Source organism: Hyla sarda, chromosome 5 (assembly GCF_029499605.1).
Source record: "Hyla sarda isolate aHylSar1 chromosome 5, aHylSar1.hap1, whole genome shotgun sequence".
In the NCBI taxonomy this organism is placed as follows: Eukaryota; Metazoa; Chordata; class Amphibia; order Anura; family Hylidae; genus Hyla; species Hyla sarda.
Genome location: NC_079193.1, coordinates 336,200,389 through 336,221,198, shown reverse-complemented (window position 1 = coordinate 336,221,198; position 20,810 = coordinate 336,200,389). Strand labels below are relative to the sequence as shown.

Genomic DNA, 20,810 nt, shown 5'->3' with positions numbered 1-20,810 from the left:
CTAATGTGGGGAAACTGCTACCTAATGTGGGGAATCTGTGCTACCAAATGTGGGGAGTCTATGCTACCTAATGTGGGGAATCTGTGCTACCTAATGTGGGTAATCTATGCTACCTAATGTGGGGAAACAGGCTACCTAATGTGGGGAATCTGTGCTACCTAATGTGGGGAAATTGCTACTTAATGTGGGGGAACACGTACCAAATGTGGGGAATCTATGCTACCTAATGTGGGGGAACTGCTGCCTACCTAATGCTCCCCCCCCTGGCAGTAGCACCCTCATCATCCACCAGCAACACCCCCCCCCCCAGCAGTAGCACCTCCATCACCAGATCCTGATGGGGGATGATGGCGGTGCTCCTGCCAGGAGGATGATCCTGCGGATGGATGATGGGGGTGATACTGCCAAGGGGGATGGCCAGTTGCACCCTCATCATCCACCAGCAACACCCCCCCAGTAGTAGCACCCCATCATCCACTAGCAACACCACCAAAAAACCCCTCCCGTGGTAATAGCATCAGCTAACGGATGTTGAGGGGTGTTACTGCAGTTGTGGTATTATATTCAGAGGGTGCACTGTATGGCAACGTTAAATTCAGAGGGCGCAGTTTGTGGTAGTATTATATTCAGAGGGTACAGTGGGTGGTAGTATATTCAGGGGTACAGTGTGTGGCGGTATTATATTCAGGGGTACAGTATGTGGTAGATTTATATTCAGAGGGTACAGTATGTGATGGTATTATATTCAGAATGTACAGTGTGTGGTAGTATTATATTCAGAGGGTACAGTGTGTGGTGGTATTATATTCAGGGGTACAGTATGTAGTAGATTTATATTCTGAGGGTACAGTATGTGATGGTATTATATTCAAAATGTACAGTGTGTGGTAGTATTATATTCAGAGGGTACAGTGTGTGGCGGTATTATATTCAGGGGTACAGTATGTGGCAGATTTATATTCAGAGTGTACAGTATGTGTTGGTATTATATTCAGAATGTACAGTGTGTGGTAGTATTATATTCAGTGGGTATGGTGTATGGAAGGTTTATAATCAAAGAGTATAGTGTATAGTAGTATTATATTTAGAGGATACAGTGTCTGGCAGGTTTATAATAATACTTGTTTTCATATAGAGGATGAGAATGCGCTGACATAGCGAGGAGACGTCTGGGCGTCACATTCTACAGACATAAGTTTTAGCTGGACCAGGCGGTATGTACCATCTGAATTAGATAAGGAAAGACTATAGAGAAGACGTCACCTGTAGTCACTGATATCATTGTACATTCTCCTCACTATAGAGAAGACGTCACCTGTAGTCACTGATATCTTTGTACATTCTCCTCACTATAGAGAAGACGTCACCTGTAGTCACTGATATCATTGCGTATTCTCCTCACTATAGAGAAGATGTCACCTGTAGTCACTGATACCATTGTGTATTCTCCTCACTATAGAGAAGACATCACCTGTAGTCACTGATATCATTCTCCTCATTATAGAGAAGACGTCACCTGTAGTCACTGATATCATTGCGTATTCTCCTCACTATAGAGAAGATGTCACCTGTAGTCACTGATACCATTGTGTATTCTCCTCACTATAGAGAAGACATCACCTGTAGTCACTGATATCATTGTGTATTCTCCTCACTATAGAGAAGACGTCACCTGTAGTCACTGATATCATTGTACATTCTCCTCTCTGTGTCCTATCAGAGCTGTAGTCACTTGTAAGTTCTACAGTTATGGTGAGTGAAACTACAACTCCCAGCATAACCTCACCACTGCTCAAAGGGGTACTCTACTGGAAAACATTTTTTTTTTATCAATTGGTGCTACAAAGTTAAACAGCTTTGTAAATTACTTCTATTTAAAAATCTTAATCTTTCCAGTACTTATTAGCTGCTGTATAAGTGATTCACAGAAAGTTATTTTCTTTTTTAATTTATTTTCTGTCTGACCACAGTGCTCTGTGCTGACACCTTTGTCCATGTCAAGAACTGTCCATAGTAGGAGCAAATCCCCATAGCAAACCTATCCTGCTCTGGACAGTTCCTGACATGGACAGAGGTGTCAGCAAATAGCACTGTGGTCAGACTGGAAAGAACTACACAACTTCCTGTGGAGCATACAGCAGCTGATAAGTACTGTAAGGATTAAGATTTTAAAAAGAAGTAATTTAAAAATCGGTTTAACTTTCTGGAACCAGTTGATATAAAAGTAAATGTTTTCCAGTGGAGTACCCCTTTAAATAATTCTGGGAGCTGTACATTTAAATGGTGAAAACTTCTTTAACACTTTCCTATTTTGTGGCAACTGGTATATCTGATTATTATACTGGAATTTCTCACAATGCGCCACAACAGTGGTGTCTGTCACAACAGGCTAAAAACTTACTGAGGGGGGGGGAGGTATGGGGTGACACCATTTTCTACCGCACCGGGTGACACCAACCCTAGCAACGCCACTGGGTTTGCACCCAATTCGAGGAGAACCTCTTGGCAGCTCTCTTGGCTGTGAGGTCTTTAACAGGTATAACAACAACCCATTTGGAGTAGTGATCCACCATGGTGAGAACATAAGTGTACCCAGACCAGGTAGGAGACAACTTGACATGGTCTAGCGTGACCAACTGGTTAAGGCTTTCACTGTGGATGTAATGGAGGGGTGCTCTGGCATCCTTGTGCACATTCTTGGTGACGTTGCAGACTGCACATTCACTACACCATTTCTCAATGTCACTCCGCATTCCGATCCAATAGAATCTGCTCCTGACTGTAGCTTCGGTCTTGTGGACTCCAAAGTGTCCCGACTGATCTTGGTACACGTTGAAGACCATCGCCGCGTCTCTTCGGGAAACCAGAATCTGAAGTCGATCAACAGAGACCGGATCCCAAGAATTTTGGTACAACAGTCCCTTGTGCACAAACAGCCGCTTAATCTGTCGCCACAGACGTTTCAGCTCATAGTCACACTGGGCCTGGCATAGATGGGTTGGTACCTTTTACTCCAAAAGGTAATCCAACAGATCCCCCATGACTCGACTTTCGTCCTGAAAAGTCTTCCAGATGTATAGGTCTTCTTTAACCTTTTTGGACCTGGGTTCGCCATTCCTGAGGGCGGTCACAACATTTTGGTTCATGAACTGTTGATAAAATGGGGGCATCTTCACATCTCTCAACACACCTTCGACAGGGGGTTCTTTGCCAGGAGTCATCCGAGTCAGTGCTGCTTCAGTGCTGCTTCGACTAGCTGCTTCAGTACTTGATGGTGAAACTATAATTGGTTAATTTTGAAGCCCAACATTGTTCGCTGGTGCCCAACTTAGCGGTGTTCAGGTGGGCCAACGGGTTATTATCTGTGTAGACAGTAAATGGCTTGGCAGCCAAGTAGTCTTTGAACTTTTCGGTCACGGCCCATACCAAAGCAAAAAGTTCTAATTTGAATGAGCTGTAGTTTGCCTCGTTCTTCTCGGCTCCTCGCAGGTTACGACTGGCATAGGCAACTACCTGCTCCTGTCCTTCCTGAACTTGTGACAGTACGGCTCCCACACCCTTGAAACTGGCATCGTATATAACCGGAATGGCTGACTGTAGTATGGATACGCCAGGATGGGTGGTTCTGTCAGCAGACATTTAAGAGCTTGGAACGCTGTCTCTTGCTCTTTGGCCCATTCAACAGGTAATCTTCCATTGTAGTTCTCTTTTGCTGTACCCCGTAAGAGTGCTGTGAGGGGTTCTGCAATCTGGACGAAGTGGGGAATGAAGCGGCAGTAGTAGCTGGCAAATCCCAGGAAACTACTGACATCTTTCACCGTGCACGGGGTAGGCCAATTCATGACAACTTCCACCTTTTCAGGATTGGGCTGGACTCAGCGCTGACACTTTGGGCTGGACCTCGGCACTGACACTTTGACTGCTTAATCTTCAGCCCATGCTTGATCTTGACTTAGAAGACGTCTGAAAGATGACTGAGGTGCTCCTGGTAGGACTTTGAATACACAATGACATCATCCAGGTACAATAGAACACTTTGAAAATTCAGATGGCCCAGGCATATTTCTATCAAACGCTGGAACGTGGCAGGGGCATTACATAGCCCAAACGGCATACTTTTAAACTCGAACAGTCCCATGGGTGCCACGAAGGTGGTCTTCTCCCGTTCTTCCATGGCCATGGGCACTTTCCAATATCTGCTGGTTAAGTCCAGGGTGGAGAAGTAAGCGGCAGTCCTGAGGGCTGTGAGCGACTCCTCGATCATTAGCAGTGGATAAGCGTCCTTATGTGTGACATTGTTCAGCTTCCTGTAATCGACACAGAAGCTGATAGTTCCGTCTTTTTTTGTTTTTTGTGGCGCCGTCCAGGGACTCTGACTTTCTTGGATGACGTCCGCCTCTTTCATGTCAGCCAGCATCTTCTTGACAGTCTGATACATTGTGACCCTGTATCTATCAACGCCTCCAACGGTACACCTTCTACAATAATTTTTACATAGGGGCAGGAGTCGACCTGAGGACTGTTTTCCTGGGGGCTGGTCCGCGACCTCAGGGGAAATCCATTTAAATCCAAGCACTGTGTTTTCCAATGTCCTGGTTTAATACAATGGGTACAAAAGGGTCTTTGAGTCCCTGGGGGTCTACTAGGTAGAGGCAGTGACACAGAGACCTCGCAGGATTGCTGGGACTTGTAGTTGGACTGGAGAATTTAGTGCAGGCCACGCCGGGTAGACAGATGACTTGACTGACTTGTGACTGATAGGATGGTGACTTTATCTTACTTGCACTTGACTTGTGACTGCAGGACTTGACTTGAGGCCTCCACTACTCTGGACACACACTCTAGGCATGACTTGACTGGACCTCAGCAGGAAGCAAGAGAGAGAAGCTAGCTCCACCCAGACTAGTAGGGAGCCCATAGGTCACTCTGGGGGTCAGCTGGTCACTGATACCTCCTGGGTAACAATCACATGGTAAATTTTATTAAAGGTATAACACATCTTTTAATATCCAACATATATACAAATGGGTAAACAACTACAGGGGGCCCTGGGGACATTGAGGGACACTGCCTGACAGGGCAGGAAAGGTATGGGGCAACACCATCCCATACTGGGCCACCACACCAGGATGAAGAAAAAAATGATTTATACTCACCTCATGTCCTATGCAGCATCTCCGCCGCAGTAGGGCCGACAAGCATATTTCTTCTTCCACAGTGCAGACACCAATGATATCCCTCATCAGGCACCTGCACAGCGTGGGGGGACAGTGTGTGTTTGTGTGTGGGGGAAGGGAGTAATTTAGGTTGTGAGGTCGTGTATTCAGCTGTATGCGCCTGTGTCTTGGATCCCCATTGGCGAGCGAGCCCCTGTGCCACAGCAAGGCTTTGGCAGCCTGCGCCCCCCTCCATGGGCATACGGAGGCTAGTTTCACCAAAGTGCAGTCACACCACTACACATCATTTACATGTTAGTGTTGCAATTTCAATGTCAAGGAGCGTGTATATCTTCTAAAAACATCTCAAGATCTGATTTATAATTTCTTCCTTGCCGAGTAATTCCTTTGTCCCACATGATACGACATTTGCTTATATTTCCTTATTACACCGCACCGTCTTCCGTCACAGGAGGCTAATGGCTGCGCCTTTTTTTTTTTTTCCCCAAATCTTACGATTGCACTTTGGATAAATAATCTTCCTCGGATTCGTTTACGGGAAACTTTAAAATAAATAATACACAAAATGAAACTGATAACCAGCAATGAATGGGATTAAAGCCCTTGTGTTATCCTGACAGCCCACTCTGCATTTCTCCGCTGCTACTTTTTCTCTGTGGTGGGCTGGTCCATGCCGTCGCAGAGGCAGCTGACATCACGGAAAAGACCCGTCTCTGTACAGTTGTGCTTAATATAAACCAGAAGAGCTGAGAAAGACTTAGGAGAAAGGCAGAGCACATTAACAGCGAGGACTTAATCCAGCTGCTTCACCTCGTGTCACCGATTCGCACTCTGTCTGCAGAAAAAGCATCCGACTTTGCTGCAGAGAAAACTTTTTCACTGGTAAGTTCTCTTTATTACAGAATTTAACCAAAAACAATGGAGAAACCGTCAGGCTAGTAAAATATTGATGATATTTTCATCATCATCATCATCATCATCATCATCATCATCATCATCATCTGCTCCATAGTTATTAATACTGGTTTATTACTAATACCAGTGTTTCGCCAGCCAGGGTGCGCCTCCAGCTGTTGCAAAACTACAACTCCCAACATGCTGGGAGTTGTAGTTTTGCAAAAGCTGGAGGCATCCTGGTTGGGAAACACTGACTTATGCAAAACAATTCCTAATGCATCATATGTTTAAATCAACTTGCAATAGGTAAGAGGGGGTTTAGATGATAGAAGATGGTTAGACCCAGTAAGTATTAAAATAGGCATATGTATTTATTCAAAATAAATAAGAATAAATAATAGGTAATAAATAGAATAGATAATAAATAGAATAGATAAAAAATAGAATATGATGAGAATGAATAAAAAAATATATATTAAAAATAGCGAGCAAGCATGGAAGGCAAACGAAAAGTTAACATGTTGAAATCAAATAATTTGGGCTAAAAATTGTCTCTTCTTATTTGCTTGTGCACCATGGTATTTTTCCACTTGTTCTTTGGTTTAGTTGGATAATTTTGAATGAAAATATTCCAATATGGTGTATTTACCTGCATTACACAAGTAATACCAGATACCGTATTAAGGTGACCTGTGCAAATGACAAACTTTTCTATGTTTTTTAAATGGTTGTGCCCCAGGTTTAAGTGTGCCAGCGCTGCAAAACTACGCAAATATCTTGACTGCCTACTTATATTAGTGTTTCCCAAGAGGGTGCCTCCAGCTGTTGCAGAACTACAACTCCCAGAATGCCTGGACAGCCTTTGGCTGTGTGTGCATGCTGGGAGTTGTAGTTTTGCAACAGCTGGAGGCAGTCTGGATGGCAACACTGACTTATATCCTATCTGTCTGTCTATCTATCTATCTACTTATATCCTATCTCCATATCTATCTAGCTCATATCTATCTATCTATCTATCTATCTCATATCTATCTACGGTATCTATTTATCTATCTATCTCATATCTATCTATTTATCTCATATCTATCTATCTCATATCTATCTATCTCATATCTATCTATCTCATATCTATCTATCTATCTCATATCTATATATCTCATATCTATCTATCTATCTCAAATCTATATATCTATCAAATATCTATCAAATATCTATCTATCTATCTCATATCTATCTATCTAGCTATCTTTCTCCTATCTATATATCTATCTATCTATCTATCTATCTATCTATCTATCTATCTCATACCTATCTATATAATGCTCCTTTCTGTATGATATAAAATATAGATATAGCAGAGCTGAACTTTCCATTTCGCACTACTATAACAATGTAATTTCTGTGCTGTAACATAACACTTTATGCACTTCTAATACTAGCTTACGTCTAGGTTTCCAAACCTTATGCTCTCCAGCTGTTGCAAAACTACAACTCCTATCATGCCCTGCCATACAACTCCCGCCATGATGGGGGTTGTAGTTTTGCTACAGATTTGGGAACCTTGCCTCAAGTCATATTTAACAAGATTGCCAAACAATGTAGCCCGAATATGGTTTAATAACAAAACCAGCTCTGCTACATCTGTACAGTATCTTGAGAGTCGTGAATCTTGAAGGTTTTTATATGGTTTTTATGCATCCACTGGATATCAGAAATGGACCGATTTTTAGATGCCAGTCAGTAGTAGACTTTGGGCTAGTGATCTTACTAAACATGGTAGTAGAATGAGGAGATGTAGAAAGTATTCCACATCCAAGAGGTACACATTGCAGATGCTGCTCCGGGGCATGTTTAGACAATCAAAGCTAACCTGCTGGCCGCAGTGATTTGTTGTATTAACAAGCATTGAATTTATGAACTTTTTCCATGTGCCTCTAGTGGACACCCTGTGAAATTACAAGCTATGAAATCGGGAGCTTATAGTACTGTCTGGGGCAAAATGTTTTGCAGCAGCTGGAAAGATAGGAATTGGTGCTCATGCTTATTGGTCAGAACATTTCCATATGTATAGATTTTGGAGTAATTACAAACAGAATTTTTTTTAACACAATACAAAATGTTATTCCAATTGTTTTTCCAATTAAAGGGAAAGACAATGACACTCAACGTGACAATTCGGCGCAACAGCACAACAGTGCAGAACCAGCAACGTTGGAGCATTCCGGTTGATGGAAGGAACATACATGCCCAAAAAAATCCCAATGTCCACCTTAATAGAAACTACACCATTAATCACGCAGTGAGGCCGGAGGAGTACTACAGACGCAGCTGGTCCTCAGACTCATCAGACTCCGTCATCTCCTCTGAATCTGGCAATACTTACTACCGTGTGGTGCTCATCGGGGAGCATGGTGTTGGCAAGTCTACCTTGGCCAGCATATTCGCCGGTGTGCCTGATACTCTGGACAGCGACATGTTGGGAGGTGAGTTTCCCTTATATGGTTAATTTTGTTTTTTAGGTTGACCAATCTTTTGTATAGTGCATGATGAACTAAGCAAAACTGGCTAGGACTATAGGAAGAGAAGCTGCTGCTAGATATATGGTGCCGCTTATCTCTAGAAGAACAATGAATTGGACAGAATGAATTCAGCTTGACTGCTCCCTTCTTTAACCCGATGCAGGTGGACTATTAGGCAGTCTTGATCCTACAGATCCAATTACCAACCTGCCCTTAGGCCAGCTTCATTTGCAAGCTTAGTGACAATTTGCTTAGTTTTTTAAGGTTCAGTTGCTGTCATTACCATGTAGTGAGAAGCATCTATCCTTCTGCCTCATTCATATATTAAGCCCCCTTTACCTCTGGCGTTGCTCCCCATCAAGAACAGCCATTAGTCTCCTTTTTTGTGACTCTGATGGGGAGCAATGACCAAGAACGGGTCCCGACGGCTCCCATTTACTATTATGGGGGCTGTCGGCACTGTTGTTTTTTGACAGCAATAGCGGGAGATAAAGACGGCACAAGCAGTATTTTTTTCTCCCGCTATTCTTCCCGGCTCCCCCAACGGCCGTCACACTGCCGTGTCCTAACGGCAGTGTGAAAGAAGCCTAACAAAAAGAATGTCCACCAAAATCACTGTTGGTTTCTGTAGACTGGGAGCATGTCAAGACACCCTTGAATCCGTGGGCATGCAGAACATGAATACAGAAAGGATTCAAAATATGTCAAAATCCTAGTCTCTTTATTGAACATCTTGTAAAAACAAATCATTGGTAGAGCCAATGGGTTTTGGACAGTTTATTGCCTTTAATCATCTCCTCAGCCACGATTAAGGGCAGTAAGCTTTCCAAAATGTGTCCGCTCTACCAGTGATTTGTTTTTACAAGATTCAAAGTGTGAGATTTTAACATATTTTGGAGCTGTATTCATGTCAAAACATCCATACACCTGGGTAGAGTGTGTAAACAGATAAGAACCATTTGGCCCATCTAGTCTGCCCAATATCCTGAATACTATGAATAGTCCCTGGCCCTATCCTATATGAAGGATAGCCTTATACCTATCCCTATCTTATATGAAGGATAGCCTTATACCTATCCCTATCTTATATGAAGGATAGCCTTATACCTATCTCTATCTTATATGAAGGATAGCCTTATACCTATCCCTATCTTATATGAAGGATAGCCTTATGCCTATCCCTATCTTTTATGAGGGATAGCCTTATACCTATCCCTATCTGATATGAAGGATAGCCTTATGTCTATCCCTATCTTATATGAAGGATAGCCTTATGCCTATCCCTATCTTATAAGAAGAATAGCCTTATGTCTATCCCTATCTTATATGAAGGATAGCCTTATGCCTATCCCTATCTTATATGAAGGATAGCCTTACGTCTATCCCTATCTTATATGAAGGATAGCCTTATGCCTATCCCTATCTTATATGGAGGATAGCCTTATGCCTATCCCATGCATGCTTAAACTCATTCACTATATTTGCAGCGAACACTTCTGCAGGAAGGCTACTCCATGCATCCACTACTCTCTCAGTAAAGTAATACTTCCTGATATTACTGCAGAAACCCTTCCCCTCTATTTAAACATTTGCAGATCTCCCTGAAGATTTCTAAAAAGAAAGAGAACCCGGTTATATAAAATAAAAATAAAAAGTGCTCTCTGATGACACGTGTCTCAGGAACCGCCCAGTTTAGAAGAGGTTTGCTATGGAGATTTGCTTCTAAACTGGGTGGTTCCCGAGACACGTGTCATCAGAGAGCACTTAGACAGAAAAGAGCAACCTTAACTTCAGAAGCTCATAAGTACTGAAAGGATTAAGATTTTTAATAGAAGTAATTTACAAATCTGTTTAACTTTCTGGAGACAGTTGATCTAAAAAAAAAATAAAAAAAAAAAATAAAAAAGTTTTTTCCTGGAATACCCCTTTAATCCTTCCAGTACTTATCAGCTACTGTATACTTCAGAGGAAGTTCTTTTCTTTTTGCATTTCTTTCCTGTCTGACCACAGTGCTCTCTGCTGACACCTCTGTCCATGTCAGGAACTTTCCAGAGTAGGAGCAAATTCCCATAGCAAACCTATACTGCTCTGGACAGTTCCTGACATGGACAGAGGTGTCAGCAGAGAGCACTGTGGTTAGACAGAAAGAAAAGACCTTCCTCTGTGGTATACAGCAGCTGATAAGCACTGGAAGGATTAACATTTTTAAATAGAAGTAACTTACAAATCTGTTTTACTTTCTGGCACCAGTTGATATGCAAAAAAATAGTTTTTCACCAGATTACCCCTTTAAATCAATAATGTATTCGGTCCTCCAGAACTGGTGAGGAGCTCTATATAGCCATTCTCCACTAAGTAAGTGATCAAGGTTCTGAATAGGAGACAGTTGGGTTCTCCAACTGTTGTAAAACTACACCTCCCAGCATGCCCTGACAGCCGAAGGCTGTCAGGGCATGCTGGGAGGTGTAGTTTTGCAACAGCTGGAGAGCCATAGATTGGGAAACACTGTTCTACAGCAATGTCCTCTACTGTACGGCAAAGCAGTCCATGACTTTTCCCCTACTCCCCTGGGCAGAAACAGATTCATCTCACTTATATTCTCCAGAAAAGTGTTTACAGCACTCTTTCCACTTTGCCATACACATAACAATTTACGTCTGCAAAGACAATTATTTTCCGTTCCCGGGCCTAGACGTCATCCATTCGCATTACGATAAAGCCCTTTTTTTTTGCGGCAGAGCATTATTTTAGCTTATCTCTTAACGTCTACGGTCGGCTTTTTAGGAGATAAATATAGTTAAGAAGTTAAATATAGCAAGAAGAAAACGTAAAGCGCGGAGAATCGCTATCAGACAATTTATCTGATTGCGTTTATTCCTACACTCAAAGCGATGAGTAATACACAGCGGGTATACATATACGTACAGGCTGTCACGTCTATAGCTTTCGTCTGGCGCCGACAAGGTTAACAGTATGTTGTGGTCGGCCCAGCAAGTATTTTCCATTACTGAACAAATCTGGAGTTTATCACCCTCCGCACAGTAGGAGACGTTGCGAATCTTCATCATGATGTTTTATTCCATGTGGTGGATTAATTTCTACAAGATGTGGAAAATATGTTTTAAAAAAAAACTAAAAACTCGTGGGAGCGTTTCCAGGCTGGGGAGTGCATGAAAAAAAAATGAAAAAAATAAATAAATAAAAAAAAATACAAGATCTTTATTTCGGTCCCTTAGCTATTATAAAGAAAACTACAACCCCCAGCAATGTTTGATGAGTTCTTAATAAGAGATGGAAAGGTGTAGTCGTGCACCAACCCTTCAAAGCTGACTTTGAGATGACCCCCACAATGCTTTGGGATGACCGCCGCAGGTGTACATAGAGGGGCCCCATAGAAAAGATCAAACGGGCCCCTCATTGGGGGAGATTTATCAAAACCTGTGCAGAGGAAAACTTGCCCAGTTGCCCATAGCAACCAATCAGCTCGGCCTGTGAAAAATGAAAGTGAAAGTGATCTGAGTGGTTGCTATTGGCAACTGGACAACTTTTCCTCTGCATAGGTTTTGATAAATTTCCCCCATTATGCCCATTGGGGGAGAGTTATCAAAACCTATGTAGTGTTAAAGTCAACCAGTTGCCCATAGCGACCGACAGATTGCAGTTTTCATTTTTAAAAATGGCCTCCAAAAAAATAAAAGAAGCAATCTGATTGGCTACTATGGGAAACTGATCAACTTTTCCTTTACACGTTTTGATAAGTCTCCCTTAAAATTTGTGGGTTTTTTTTTGCCGTCCAGAAGAACTTGGTGTTTGGCCACCCCACATTCATTACATTTCAATGACTCTTCAGCCAATTTCCCATTTCATGGTTGGCCACCTTTATATAGAGAATTTCTGCACAGGTTCCCACCATCTAAGAGCAAAGGCGATGGAGCCAACCATGGCCTCTGGCCCTCTTGCTCTTATACTACTCTTTAGCAGAGGTCCCCAACCCATTCCTCAAGGCCCACCAGCAGCCCAGGATTAGATTTTTGCCCTGTTAGGGTACGTTGACACGAGCGGATCCCCAGCGCGTATTACGCTGCGGATCTGCCGCTGAAGGATCGCTGTATGCTGCCTTTACAGGCGCCTGCTCGGATTGGCAATACGCCACTACAAGCAGACACACTGAAGCGATGTGCGAGTACTCGCACACATCGTGGCCCCTCCCCCTACTCTATGAGCTAGGTCGAGAGCTGCCGCGATGTGCAAGTATGTTGCGCATGCGCGAGGCAAATCGCACATCACAGTGTGTCTGCTCATTGCCGCTCCGAGCAGGGACCTGTAAAGGCAGCAAACAGCGGTACTGCAGCGGCAGATCCGCAGCCTAATATGCTATGGGATCCACTCGTGTGAACGTACCATTAGGCGCGGTGTACTCGCACACATCATGGCCGCTCCTCCTGCTCTATGAGCTAGGCCGACAGCTGCCGTGATGTGCAAGTATACTGCGCATGCGTGAGGCAAATCGCACATCGCAGTGTGTCTGCTGGTAGCGGCGTTTTGCCGCTCCGAGCAGGGACCTGTAAAAGCAGCATACAGTGGTCCTTCAGCGGCGGATCCGCAGCCTAATACGTGCTGGGGATCCACTCGTGTGAACCTACCCTTACATTTCAAGGGAGTAGTTAAAAAAACCTGGAGTGTTGTTGGACCTTGAAGACTAGGCTGGGGACCATTGCACTAAAGTATGTATGTCTTGGATGACCACCCAACGTTGCAGCGAGGAATGTTCTTTAAAAGGGGTTATTTTCTCAAAAACGAGGGACAATATATAGGATATAAGGACATGGCAAATCAGTCACAATAGATCAGATGTGAACTAGGCCAGGGGTGGTCTTATGTAACTTGTGGTTTTCTGGTATTATCTTCAGCAAAGTGCATTGTAAGCAATTTCCTAATATTAGAGAACACCGTTCGCAGAATACAGGCTGCAGAGACTGGCTTTATTCTGACAAAAAAACTTGCATGGAATCACAAAAGAAAATTGCACATTATGTAGTTCTCTAATGTAATAACTAGGGTAACTTTAAACTGGAGGGGGTGCACAGGTAACAGTGACACCTAAGCTTGGTGGCTTAGGGGGTCCTTGTGGGAAGACATCAGCATTATACATGGCAAATGGTAGTTGGGGGTCTAGGTAGTGCCCAGATTTTGCCTAGCTTCTCTGCTTCTCTGGACCTATATTGCAATGTATACAGAATAGTACCAGTATTCTACAAATAATCAGAATACAGTCAAAGGGGGAGATTTATCAAAACCTGTGCAGAGGAAGAGTGGTGCAGTTGCCCATAGCAACCAATCAGATTGCTTCTTTCATTTTCCACAGGCCTCTAAAGAGGCCTGTGGAAAATGAAAGAAGCAATCTGATTGGTTGCTATGGGCAACTGCACCACTCTTCCTCTGCACAGGTTTTGATAAATCTCCCCCAAAGACTTCAAAGCCTGGTGGTATAAGACAAATACAATGAACATATATATGTATTCCACTATTATTAATATAAAGATGTATTTTGTTTATTTTTGTCTTTTAGAGAACACCTATGAGAGAACATTGATGGTAGACGGAGAAAGTGCAACACTGATCCTGATAGACATGTGGGAGAATAAGGTATCACCTTGTAAAATATTTTATTCACATTATTTCTTAACATCTTAATTAGATATATGGGAGTCATATGGGGAACGGTATTGGGGACCCCATAAAAGTTGCTCTGTTGTACCTGACCCATCCTTACAATACTTAGATGCCTATTGATTGGAATGGCCAAGGTCATGTAAAGCCTTGGCTGTGTCACTCTCAAAAGGGGTCGTTCTCATGAAACATTCTAATGTCCCTTATGAAATATTTTAACAGGAAAATACCATATAGCATACTTACCAATATTTAAATGATAAAATTTGAGACATTTAAAGGGGTACTCCGGAGGAAAGAAATGTTTTCAGATCAACTGGTGGCATAAAGTTATACAGATTTATAAATCACTCCTATGTAAAAATCTTAACCCTTCCTATACTTATCAGCTGCTGTATGCTCCAGTGGAAGTTGTGTAGTTCTTTCCAGCCTGACCACAGTGCTCTCTGTTGACACCTCTGTGTTCATCAGGAACTGTCCAGACCAAGAGCAAATCCCAATAGCAAACCTATCCTGCCTCTGGACAGTTCCTGACATGGACAGAGGTGTCAGCAAAGAGCACTGTGGTAAGAAAAGAACAACGCAACTTCCTGTGGAGCAAACAGCAGCTGATAAGTACTGGAAGGGTTAAGATTATTAAATAGAAGTAATTTACAAATCTGTATAACTTTCTTTCCTCCGGAGTACCCCTTTAAAGGGGTATTCCAGGTAAAAACTTTTTTTTTTTTTTATATATCAACTGGCTCCAGAAAGTTAAACAGATTTGTAAATTACTTCTATTAAAAATCTTAATCCTTCCAATAATTATCAGCTGCTGAAGTTAAGTTGTTCTTTTCTGTCTGACAACAGTGCTCTCTCCTGACATCTCTGTCTGTTTTGGGAACTGCACAGAATAGAAGAGGTTTGCTAATGGGATTTGCTTCTACTCTGGACAGTTCCAGAGACACGTGTCATCAGAGAGCACTTAGACAGAAAAGAACAACTCAACTTTAGCAGCTCATAAGTACTGAAAGGATTAAGATTTAAATTTTTTCTATTTTTAATAGAAGTAATTTACAAATCTGTTTAACTTTCTGGAGCCAGTTGACATATATAAAAAAAAAAAGTTTTTTTTCCTGGATTACCCCTTTAAACCCCACCATAAGAACAACCAAGACACTTGTGCCAACCCTATCCATTTTGTGATCCAAATTGCTGTATTGTCCCGCCAAAATCGGGATTGCTTTCACATAGGCATAAAGTATAGTACTTTTAAATCTTCTCTTGAAGAATACTACCCTGCTGTATCCTCCTGCATATCCCTGAAGCTAAAATGACACCTCTTTATAGCAGTGCTAGTATAGTAGTCAACAAAAAAAATGTAACATCTAGATCACTACTGACCATCTCGCTTTGCCTTGTTTGCAGAGTCAGGACAACTGGATCCACGATCACTGCATGCAGGTCGGAGATGCCTACTTGATCGTATATTCCATCACAGATAGAGCCAGCTTTGAAAAAGCCTCCGAGCTTCGTATACAGCTGCGCCGGGCACGGCAGACAGAAGACATTCCTATCATACTTGTGGGCAACAAGAGCGACCTGGTTCGGTGCCGAGAAGTCTCCATATCAGGTATTGTAACCGTAAACAAGTATTTATTCCCATCTAGAACTGGGGTATGCTCTATATGACGGTTTCCCAACCAGTGTGCCTCCAGCTGTTGCAAAACTACATCTCCCAGCATTGCCCGGACAGCCAACGGCTGTCCGGGCATGCTGGGAGATGTAGTTTTGCAATAGATGGCGGAACTCTGGTTGGGAAACACTTAGGGTACGTTCACACGGGCGGATTTTTTTGCGGGTTTTCCGCTGCGTATTTGAAAATGGGCGGGCTCTTCTTGGCTGTTCGCAGCAGATTTTCCGAAGCAGAATTTACGCCGTGGAAAATCTGCTGCGGACGGCCGAGAAGACCCCGCCCCCTTTCAAATATGCAGTGGAAAACCCGCAGAAAAATCCGCCCGTGTGAACGTACCCTTATGGTAGGAATGGGGCAAGGAAAAAACAGGATTGCTGGTAACCCAAAGGGGTCACTTGTCAGGACGCCAGGTGACTTTCCTTCCCCTTTAACTTTGAATTAAAAAAAAATCACCAGACTAGTGATAAGGACACCCAGGGGCGTAGCTATAGAGGTAGCAGAGGTGGCAGTCACACCGGGGCCCTAGAGCCTAAGGGGGCCCCAAAGCACATCTGCCCCATTAAAAAAACAGTATCATAATTGGCATATGGGGCCCTGTTGCAGATTTTGCATCGGGCCCAGAAGCTAAAAGCTATGCCTCTGAGGACGCCTCTTCATGTATCTGAAGGGGGGGAGGGATGCAGATCTATCAGTATCAAATTTTCCACTTTTTGAGAGACTGCCCCTCTTTTTGACCCGATCGTCTTATCTTTTTCTTTGCCCACAAAAGAATCCTTATGGTAAAGATTAAAGGGGTTATCCAGGAAAAAAAACTTTTTTTTTTTATATATATCAACTGGCTCCAGAAAGTTAAACAGATTTGTAAATGACTTCTATTAAAAAAATCTTAATCCTTTCAGTACTTATGAATTGCTGAAGTTGAGTTGTTCTTTTCTGTCTAAGTGCTCTCTGATGACACGTGTCTCGGGAACTGTCCAGAGTACAAGCAAATCCCCATAGCAAACCTATTCTACTCTGTGGAGTTCCCGAGACAAGCAGAGATGTCAGTAGAGAGCACTGTTGCCAGACAGAAAAGAACAACTCAACTTCAGCAGCTGATAATTATTGGAAGCATTAAGATTCTGTAATAGAAGTAATTTACAAATCTGTTTAACTTTCTGGAGCCAGTTGATATATATAAAAATTTTTTTTCCTGGAATACCCCTTTAAAATATTCACATTAAAGGGGTACTCCGGCGCTAAGACATCTTATCCCCTATCCAAAGGATAGGGGATAAGATGCCTGACCGCGGGGGTGCCGCCACTGGGGACCCCCGTGATCTTCCACGCCGCACCCCGTTAGCATCAGTCCCCGCTAGCATCAGCTCGCTCCGGGTCTGATTACTAGCGATCACAGGGACGGAGCGATCACGGCTCCGCCCCCGTGTGATGTCACGGCTCCGCCCCCTCAATGCAAGCCTACGGAGGGGGCGTGATGCCCCCTCCGTAGGCTTGCATTGAGGGGGCGGAGCCGTGACGTCACACGGGGGTGGAGCCGTGACGTCACTATGCTCCGTCCCTGTGATCGCTAGTAATCAGACCCCCGAGCACACTCCAGGGGGCTGTTGCTAACGGGGTGCGGTGTGGAAGATCACAGGGGTCCCCAGCGGCGGGACCCCCGCAGTCAGGCATCTTATCCCCTATCCTTTGGCACCGGAGTACCTCTTTAAAACATGTAAAATATTGCTCCAGTCTGGTTCTTAAGAGCCTTGTAGACCACAACAATTACATTAGCTTCTTGTTGGGAGGCCATTCTTACATATGTAAGAGAATCTTGTAGGTGTACGTGCCGTTTTATGGAAATCTACAGGTGCAATGAGTTGTGCCAAATAACATAGTTTAAGAGTACCTCTCATGATCTTGTTAAATTTTAAAATCCCCCCAGTTCACTGCCCCCATCATTATAAACCTCCCCCTGCTTTATTTTTATTATTTTTAGTTTTCTACCTTGATATTGCTTGGTATTTTCTGCTCAGTCAGATTCATAGACTGGGAAGGGGTGTTCCCCAGCAGGCGTGACCTCATCTGAAGCCATACAGGGGAGAACTTCCTCCCTCACTCTGCTACCCACAGCCCAGAGCAGTTCAGTGTGTGATGAGCTATGAGTGGATAAGGCTGCACCCCCCCCCCTCAGAACTCCAGACTGCATTTCCTGATTTTGGACTTCTGCCAGGCCAGCAGGAGTCCAAAGTCTGTGCAAGAGATTGGGGGAAATGTGCCCTGGACAAGTAGGGAGACACCTAATGGCAGCTTTTTTAAACAAAAAGAAAACAGAAATCTTTTTTTTTTTTAAACAAAGTACATTAGAAAGATTTTTTATTTACTATAAGGAGTGCAATAGGAAAAATTTGTTTTAATCAGAGTGCCCATTTAAAGAGTGGAGCTCGCTCTGTGCATGCGGATTACTGGGATGTCGGGTCGGAAATCATGGGGGGACCCCCACAATCATACATCTTAACCCCTTTCCATTGGATAGGAGATAAGATGTCTAGGGGCGGAGTACCTCTTTAATGCACAGTCTGAGTATAACACCACAGAGTATTTTTGTCCAGATTGTAACATTACTTGACATTGGCACTGACATCTTACCATCTCTTTTTTTAGAGGGGAGGGCCTGCGCTGTGGTCTTCGACTGCAAATTCATCGAAACGTCGGCTGCCGTCCAGCACAACGTGAAGGAACTGTTCGAAGGGATTGTGAGACAGGTCCGTTTAAGGAGGGACAGTAAGGAAAAGAATGAAAAGAGGCTGGCTTACCAGAAAAGGAGAGAAAGTATCCCAAAGAAGGCCAGAAGGTTCTGGGGGAAGATTGTGGCCAAAAAAAACAAAAACATGGCTTTCAAGCTAAAGTCCAAATCTTGCCATGACCTTAACGTACTATAGACCACCGCAAGGACTCTACTACCCACAGACTATGTTCTCTTGATGGACATCACTTGGCTATTTTGGGAACCATAAGCAATCTATATTAGATTGAATATTGCCACAATTTTATTGTGCTTTCCGCAGCCATGGTGACCTTTTTTGAATTGTTTTTTTTTAAGATGGACATGAATTCTATTTTAATATTTATATGCAATAAGGCCCCATGTGCCTGATTTTTACTTTGTCTACATTACATGTTTTTATTTTTTTATTTTTTTGCTTTATATTGCCTTTTTTATTCTCTCTATGAATGGTCTAAATTAGTAATCTGCAGCCTGTGTTGTTGGATACAACTTCACCTACAGTAGTTCTTTAAAGGGTACCTCTCATCAAATAAACTTTTGATATATTTTAGATTAATGAATGTTGAATAACTTTCCAATAGCATGTTAATGAAAAATATGCTTCTTTCTATTGTTTTTTTCCCGATCAGTCCTGTCAGCAAGCATTTCTGACTCATGCTGGAGTCCTAAACACTCAGAGCTGCCAGCCTGCTTTGTTCACAGCCAAACAGGCTGTGAACAAAGCAGGCTGGCAGCTCTGAGTGTTCTCGTTTGTGAATAAAGCAGACTGGCAGCTCGTAGTGTTTAGGACTCCAGCATGAGTCTGAAATGCTTGCTGCCAGGACTGGTAGGGAGACCCCTAGTGGTCATTTCTTCAAAGTGGAAAATTAAATAGAAAGAAGCATATTTTTTAATAACATGCAATTGTAAAGTTATTCTGCATACATTAATCTAGAATATATCAAAAGTTTTTTTGATGAGAGGTACCCTTTAACAGATTGTAAGACTGTGTATGTCAGCAATATAGGAAGCCATAGTGTAAGTGTGCATAGTACTAAATAGATTTCTTATTATCATGCACAGGTAGGGATTGTAGTTTATGCTATAATCTATTGACTCATCTATACTTCATGATTAATGATGCATTATGGGTGTAAAATAGGTTTAGACATACCAGCTTGCTACTGTTTGCCATTCAATGCATACACATAGAATTCTATTTGTTATATTTGTAGCCCAATATAGAATGTGAATTCTGAAAGTTGGAAGAAAAAATATGAGAAAATCTTATGCTGGGTGCCCGAAATCATGCAAGTTTTACCAGTTTTGCCCTCATACTGAATAATACTCATGAATTTTTGTTAAAAATCTAGTTAGATGCCTGAAAAGCAGATCTCCCCGAAACGCGTTGCATTATGTTCATCCAACCCAGCATCTGGAGGAAAAGTCTAAAAATCTATTTAGTCATTTCTAAAAAAAAAAAAACAAGTTGGGTGACTACTACCATTACAGTCCAGACAGGGATTTTCACTAACTTTTATGGGAGAGTTTTCTAGGTCATTGTGCGGGGACGGAAGCTGTGTCCACCACCTATTGTGAATGGTGAATCCTATGTTATCTATATACTGGTGTCCCTTTTCATTGTAATCCTGCCTTTAATGATAATGATGAGACTGCCGAGAAGTTTTCTCTACGGAACAATGTCATTTTATCATTAGGCTTAATAACCAGAATTCTGCAATTTTGGGGTTATTTGAAAATGTAGATAATAAAATAGGAAAAATAAATAATCAACTAGAATTCTTAAAAAATTATTTTAACATAAAATCTTGATTGAACTACTATGCCATTTTTAAAGACACATTACCCTTTACATAAGTTGTATGAGCCTAGAAGGGTCTCAATGCCACGTTTGCTAGTAGACCATATATGGCAGTGGTCTTCAACCTGCGGACCTCCAGATGTTGCAAAACTACAACTCCCAGCATGCCCTGACAGCCGTTGGCTGTCCGGGCATGCTGGGAGTTGTAGTTTTGCAACATCTGGAGGTCCGCAGGTTGAAGACCACTGATATATGGTATTGCAGCAGCCCCATTGCCTGCCCCAATATATACCGTAACTAGCTA

At 42.7% G+C, this 20,810-nt stretch overlaps 1 protein-coding gene across 1 annotated transcript; it reads left to right on the top strand.

Moving 5' to 3' along the window:
* The first annotated feature begins 5,933 nt into the window (after positions 1-5,933).
* GEM (GTP binding protein overexpressed in skeletal muscle) lies at positions 5,934-19,316 on the top strand. The gene is made up of 5 exons (XM_056522500.1): positions 5,934-6,059; positions 8,221-8,557; positions 14,163-14,239; positions 15,671-15,875; positions 18,582-19,316. The coding sequence occupies exons 2-5, from the start codon at positions 8,230-8,232 to the stop codon at positions 18,857-18,859; spliced, it is 888 nt and encodes a 295-aa protein (XP_056378475.1). The 5' UTR covers positions 5,934-6,059; positions 8,221-8,229; the 3' UTR covers positions 18,860-19,316.
* Positions 19,317-20,810: the final 1,494 nt, after the last annotated feature.